Source organism: Centroberyx affinis, unplaced genomic scaffold, assembly GCF_046629955.1.
Source record: "Centroberyx affinis isolate AG114_WGS23_722 - 3 ecotype Tasmania unplaced genomic scaffold, CSIRO-AGI_Caff_v1 ptg009818l_1, whole genome shotgun sequence".
NCBI classification, from domain to species: domain Eukaryota; kingdom Metazoa; phylum Chordata; class Actinopteri; order Beryciformes; family Berycidae; genus Centroberyx; species Centroberyx affinis.
Window position 1 is genome coordinate 54 of NW_027284648.1, and position 7,447 is coordinate 7,500.

At 43.9% G+C, this 7,447-nt stretch overlaps 1 protein-coding gene across 1 annotated transcript in view; it reads left to right on the forward strand.

Moving 5' to 3' along the window:
• Positions 1 to 406: 406 nt before the first annotated feature.
• The window catches only part of LOC139640573 (receptor-type tyrosine-protein phosphatase R-like), a gene marked incomplete at both ends in the record, with an annotated part of 12,170 nt that continues 5,129 nt past the window's right edge, over positions 407 to 7,447 (forward strand). Inside the window, 7 exon segments of the mRNA XM_071514750.1 lie at positions 407 to 502; positions 504 to 530; positions 631 to 688; positions 691 to 751; positions 902 to 993; positions 996 to 1,035; positions 7,126 to 7,315. Of these exon segments, the coding sequence (XP_071370851.1) occupies positions 407 to 502; positions 504 to 530; positions 631 to 688; positions 691 to 751; positions 902 to 993; positions 996 to 1,035; positions 7,126 to 7,315 (564 nt within the window).

Below are 7,447 nucleotides of genomic sequence, written 5' to 3' on the forward strand. Positions count from 1 at the left end.
TAAAGTTCAGTGGAGTTTGAATGAAACTAGAAGTGGTTTTAATGCTGTTTGATGTATGAATTTAAAGCGTAAGTTCTGATACACAGAGTAACTGCAATCCAGAGCTCTGATTGGTCGACAGCCTCGTCCCCTAAGTTTATCAGTTTAAGTGCTGTAAACCTTCCTGATTGGAGGGATTTAAATAAAGTTGAGAGCCAATCAAGACGCAGTGCAGCTGAAGCTTCTGCTGCGTTGTCTTTAAACTCCACAGCAGGACAGAACTACCAGGTGGATTTTTCCTTGTGATTGAATTTCCAATGTTTGGTTTCATCAAGTTTACGATTAAAAAAAAAGAACTTTATTAATAAACGTTGTGAACAAATGAAGAAAAGTTCCCTCCCTCCCTCCTCCCCTCTCCTCTCTCCAGGTTTTATACCGACTCAAGGAGAAGGTCCAGTTTTCTGACAGACAGGTGAAAGCCCCGCCCCCTGACCTGCACCTGACCCCCGGCCGCCGCCCCAGGCTCCGCCCAGAGGTCAAAGGGCACCAAGGTCCGTTCTCCTCCCGAACCCCGGGAACCCGGCAGAGCCGCGTCAGAACACTTTCTGTCTCATATCAAAATAATATTCATATTCAGTCTGTTCCGCTCAGGCGCCAGCGGCAGGAAGCATGGTCCAGGCCGAGCTCCCTCCAGCCGTAGCACGCCCACTCCCCTGCAACAGCCAATCACAGCCTGCCGCCGCCCGGCTCCCCCCGCCTTCCCTCTGCCAAGGTAACTCGCTCACCTCGTTTCCCACAATTCTTCTCTGCATTTCACGAAGGCGTTTACGTAGAGTTCAGAATTAATAAAAAAGAACTCTAATCAATCAATTTTTGTGTACCAGTAAATTTATTGATTCCCTTCCTGTGTTTCTCCTCCTAGCCCCGCCCCCGTCCCTGTTGTCAACGGCAACGACTTCGTCCCCCTGACCGCCGTCGCCCCGGCGACTACCAATAACGAGCTGAGGCCTTGCCCCTCCCCTTCAGGATGAAACCTGCCGCAGGACTGCAAGAAAGGTGAGGAGGGAGGAGGGAGGAGGGAAGGAAGGAAGGAAGGAAGGAAGGAAGAAAGAAAGAAAGAAAGAAAGAAAGATAGAAAGAAAGAGGTAGGGTTGTAATCAGGTCGTTTTGCCTGCAGACTGGCTGTGTGTTAGCCCCGCCCCTCTGCACGTCAGAAATGATTGACAGGATGAAGGACCAATCAGAGACTCGCCTGGCGCTCCATGTGTTCCATCTGAATTCCTCTGTTTCTTATTCTTATATAACTGATCGCTCACATTGTCTCCTGTGTTTAGGATAGGAACAGAGAGCATGTGTGTGTGTGTGTGTGTGTGTGTGTGTGTGTGTGTGTGTGTGTGTGTGTGTGTGTGTGTGTGTGGGTGTGTGTGTGTGTGTGTGTGTGTGTGTATTTGTGTATGTGTGTGTGTGTGTGTCAGAGTACAGTAACCTCTGACCTGTGATTGTTCCAACAGTCAGGTGTTCTACTGCGTACGTGGAGATTAGGAGGTATGAAAGAGAGGTGTGTGTGTGTGTGTGTGTGTGTGTGTGTGTGTGTGTGTGTCTGTGTGTGTGTGTGTGTGTGTGTGTGTGTGTGTGTGTGTGTGTGTGTGTGTGTAGTATATCCTGTATATCCACTCTCAGCCTATAGTTAAGAAGTGTTTACGTTCAGTTTACGTTAACATTGTTGACTAAATTTCCTTTATAAAAGATATATGAGGTGTGTGTGTGTGTGTGTGTGTGTGTGTGTGTGTGTGCATGGCTCTTTTCATCCTCAGTTCATGCTGGTGTTTATATGAAGGGAGTCGTCCTATTGGTCAGGTTTCCTCACAGATTGTGTGTATCTGGAAAATGTATTTCTTCATGTAGAAACATGTGGAGCCGGTCAGCTGCTGTGATGTACGGAGGATTGTCAGTGCCACTCAGGAGGGAGAAACTATATCATATTTACAGAATAAAGTCATAAGGTCCAAACTAATGTAAATGCAGGTGGGCACAGTTTTCTAAAAATTATTTCTGGGTAATGAAGTCTTTCAAACTTGCAAAAAACAATAATCTCAACTCAACTCAACTTTATTTATACAGCACCTTTCATACAAGCATGCAGCCCAAAGTGCTTCACATAGCAAAATTGCAACAGTAAAACAATAACATGTTAAAAAATCAATAAATAAGAGTCAATAAAATAAAATAAAAATACAATAAAATAAACACCAGGGATAAAAGTAAAAACAAATGATTACTTAAAAACTAAGGCTATAACAGTACTCCAAATTAAAAGACAGATTAAAAAGATAGGTCTTTAATTTCCTTTTAAAAACACAGAGAGTTTGCCATTCTGATCTGCTGCCATCTGCAGTGCCGCAGTTTCCCGTAAGCCAACATTCACACTGCCAGAGTCTGGGAGAGACCAGAACTCCTGACTGGGAGAGACAGCTCATCTGTCCGGTTCAGACTGGACTGAAGTGACCGGACTGTCTGTACAGCAACAGTCTCTCCACTCCTCTGATCTCACTGTGGCTGCAAATTAAGTCTGTAACCATAGTAACGTTTACTTCAGACCAATATGACCGATATTCAGTTTACTTGGCACCAGTAACACCAGTAACCAGAGCCGTCAATTTATCCATAAGATCTTATTTATTTATTTATTTTTTATTTAACCAGGTTTGTCCCATTGAGGTCAAGGATCTCTTTTACAAGGGAGACCTGGCCAAGAACAGCAGCAACACAGAGTTTCAACAAAAAATTAACATAAAAAACACATAGAAAACACATAGATATGAGTAACATTAAAATGATCAGATAGAACATTTGCACACAGACAGCCTGGTTTCAATAGATTTCACCACAGCTTTAAAATCATTCAGGGTTACTGAGTTTTGAAGTTTCAGATCAGACTGTAGGTTGGTCCATGCAGTCGGAGCAGAAAACCTCAAAGCTTTCTGTCCCAGGTCAGTTGGGAAATTCAATACCTGAATGTTCGGTTGTAGAAAGCTTCACTCTCCTTAATAACTGAACTAAGTGTGAACTGAACATGATGAAGCTCCAACAAGCAGACAGTAAACATGTTGTCCCACCAGTGATGTAGTTCCACTCTTGGGTCAGTCAGTGATTGCTGAGTGAACTTGAAATATGAGTGAAATTGTATTTGCATTTTGGTATGGGACAATGAAAGGACAGATTGACCATATATTTCTGTTGCCTACTCTCCTCAGAATTAGGCTTACAAGTTATATCTTGAAATGTAGTAACTGTAACTGTCCTGTTTTTACTCAATACAGTACAAAATATAAGAACTACAATACGCAATAAATACAATCCCTACATTACACAATGTACACTACAATACAATTTCTAATACAATATACAATATAACATACAACACCAGGAGCGTGAGTGTTATGAATAATATAAATGCTAAATGATAAGTGATATATGGTATTGCACAGTAGGTAAGTGGTAATATGATATAAGTAGTGAACACTGAGGCACAGTGGTAGTGCAGTGATGATGCAATAACAGAACAACAGTCCAACAACTGGACAATAACTACAGTGTCTTGTGGTTAGAGGTTTGACTCTCACTTCAACACATCAACCCAGTCTGATGTCTCCAAGTGTGTAGCGTGTGGAGACTGTTATGTTACCTATGATAACTTTAACTGTGTTGTTTTACCACTGAGTCCCCATTCATTGTCAATGCCGCCCCCTAGTGGCACAAAGTCAACGTTACAGTGTGACTAACTAACTAACTAACTAACAGATGGAGACCGTTCCATAGTCCCCCCTCTGGTGGGGGACAATGAGGAGACAACAGTATTTCCCTGCAGTGTGTATGCAGCCATATCGGGGCGGCTGTGTTCCTGTGCTCATCATCACACAGTCCAGACGACAGACCTTTGACCCCTCTAACGACAGGTCTAGGTGTGTTTCTCAGAGGGAGATGACAAGAAACTAATTCCTGATAAATTCCTGTGGAATTTGCTGGTTGGGTAAAAACAGACGAAAAGGAAGAATGAACGGAGGAGGCTGATTAAATCTCCAGCAAACAGGAGATTAGACCTGGAAACTGCTGCCACAACAAAACCTTTTGACTCTAGCTTCAGGGATTTTTACGTAATTATGTTAACTTGATTTAATTATGTTAACTTGATTTAATTATGTTAACTTGAAGGTTAACATAATTATTTGGATTAAACCGGAATTGACTAAGTAGTTAAATGAATGAAATGACCTGGTGCACCAGCCCACCATCAGATGGACTTTTTGTTGATTTTAAATAAATGTTGTTGTTCAGCCGACAGAATTGATTGAAGCATTTATTTAAAACTTCAAAATGTGCTTTTTCATGCCCAGAATGAAGATTATATCTTTAATACTAAAGATAACATTACATAAGGAAAGAGGTTTAAAGGGAATATATTTGGGGCGATGAAACAAATGGAGAGAAAGTTGCGTATCACTAAGGGGCAGAAAGGAAGATTTTGAGGCTGTAAATCTGTATTGGACAAAATAAATAAAACTAACGTGGTTTTTCTTGTGTCTGATGATGATGACACATGGGAAACATAATTTGTGGAAAAAATAATAAAATCACAAAGTTGCACCATAGCATTTCTTGATAGTGAGAACTAGTTCTGTAACTCTGCATCTCATTAGATTTCTTAATATTATAGATATATTTTTTCAAAATGAAGACCTGGTTTTGTCTCAGTTCTCAGAAATCAATAGAATATACTGTATTGTTATTGTTAACTATTTAAACTTTAGCTGAACCTAATTTCCTCTTAACCTTTCCCATAAGTAGTTCCATAAGTGAAACGAAAACAGCTTTATCTGTTCGGCGGGTCAGTGTCGAGCGTCTCAGTCTTTATCTGCAGGTTCTGACGCTTCCTTCGGGCCACGCTGGGAAGCCATTTTGTTTTGGCGGGGCTGTGCACCGGCGTTTAGCACGAGGATGTTAAGTGAGGAGAGCACACAGTGTTTCTTAAGGTGAGGAAGGAAGATTTCAGGCGTGAAGTGAGAACAGGATGTTTTTCTTGGTGTCTGTGTCTGTGTGTGTGTGTGTGTGTGTGGGTGTGTGTGTGTGTGTGTTGTCGCTGCTGGATGGCAGCCAATCAGCAATCAGACGGACAGGAAATAGCGGCATCCTGAGGAGGAAGCCAGCCGACACGTAGCGAGGCGAGGGAGAGACCCCCCCCCCCCCCCCAAGTTGTACCGTGAGGAACATTAATGGACCGTACAGGAGTGCTTATGTCACTCTTTTTAGAATGCAGGCGTACTGCAGCCAATCTGAAGCTTCTTAGCGTCTATTCTGCTTCTATTTTGTTTACTGACATGATGATAAATGACTGTAATGAGCCAAGTCTTTTATATGTGTAGTCCGACAGAAACAGAAGCCATGTGTATCTCCAGAGCTGCGGCTCTGATCCGGCTCTGTTTCAGTGCAGCAGCTGCAGTGAAGCAAATGGATGCGAATGTGATCCGACCCGCCAATAGAAACGTCATCACTGTGGGTAGAAACATCACTGTGGGTAGAAACATCATCACTGTGGGTAGAAACATCATCACTGTGGGTAGAAACGTCATCACTGTGGGTAGAAACATCACTGTGGGTAGAAACGTCATCACTGTGGGTAGAAACATCACTGTGGGTAGAAACATCACTGTGGGTAGAAACGTCATCACTGTGGGTAGAAACATCACTGTGGGTAGAAACGTCATCACTGTGGGTAGAAACATCACTGTGGGTAGAAACGTCATCACTGTGGGTAGAAACATCACTGTGGGTAGAAACGTCATCACTGTGGGTAGAAACGTCATCACTGTGGGTAGAAACATCATCACTGTGGGTAGAAACATCATCACTGTGGGTAGAAACATCACTGTGGGTAGAAACGTCATCACTGTGGGTAGAAACGTCATCACTGTGGGTAGAAACATCACTGTGGGTAGAAACGTCATCACTGTGGGTAGAAACATCACTGTGGGTAGAAACATCACTGTGGGTAGAAACATCATCACTGTGGGTAGAAACATCACTGTGGGTAGAAACGTCATCACTGTGGGTAGAAACATCACTGTGGGTAGAAACATCACTGTGGGTAGAAACGTCATCACTGTGGGTAGAAACATCACTGTGGGTAGAAACGTCATCACTGTGGGTAGAAACATCACTGTGGGTAGAAACGTCATCACTGTGGGTAGAAACATCACTGTGGGTAGAAACGTCATCACTGTGGGTAGAAACATCACTGTGGGTAGAAACGTCATCACTGTGGGTAGAAACGTCATCACTGTGGGTAGAAACATCATCACTGTGGGTAGAAACATCACTGTGGGTAGAAACGTCATCACTGTGGGTAGAAACATCACTGTGGGTAGAAACATCACTGTGGGTAGAAACATCATCACTGTGGGTAGAAACATCACTGTGGGTAGAAACGTCATCACTGTGGGTAGAAACATCACTGTGGGTAGAAACGTCACTGTGGGTAGAAACATCACTGTGGGTAGAAACATCACTGTGGGTAGAGACACCATCACCACAGGTAGAAACTTCATCACTGAAGAGTAGAAACGTCATTACTGCAGATAGAAACTTCATCAACACAGATAGAAACTTCATCAACACAGATAGAAACTTCATCAACACAGATAGAAACTTCATCATCACAGGTAGAAACTTCATCACTGTGGGTAGAAATGTTTTCACCTGAGCAGGAAGACTTCATGATGTCTGATATCTTCAACTTTAACCATCTTTCTTTCTCCCCCCCTTCCCCTCCTCTCTTCCTCCCTCCCTCCTATCTTCCCTCCTCCCTTCTTCTTTCACTCCCTTCTTCCACCTCCCTTCCTTCCTTCCCTCCCTCCCTCCCTATCTCCTTCTTTTCTTCCCTTCCCTTCCCTCCTTTCTCCCTCCCTTCTTCCTTCCTTCCTCCCTCCTTCCTTCCTCTCTCCCTTCCCTCCTTCTGTCGTTCCTACCTCCCCCTCTCCTCCCTTGTTCCTCCCTTCCTCCATTCCCTTCCCTTCCCTCCTTCCTCCCTCCTCCTTCCTCCCTTTCTTTCTTCCTCCCTCCCTTCCCTTCTTTCCCCCCCCACCCCCCCAGGCGTGGCTCTAATGTCTCTCTGGTCTTGGACATGTCGGCTCTGGGCTCTGTGGAGCCGCTCAGCGTTGCCGTGGTAACGCCCAGGGAGACGGCAGCCAGGGAGTACCTGCTGTCCGCCGGCCGGCCAATGACACGTCAGCAGCTCCGTGATGTCATCAAAAACACGCACACCCTGCATGCAGAGTTCGCCGTGAGTGGAACACACACACACACACACACACACACACACATACACACACACACACACACATCCATGTATTCCTAACCTTATGAAGAACTTCCATTGACTTCATTCATAATCTAAACTAATCTTATCCTTTAC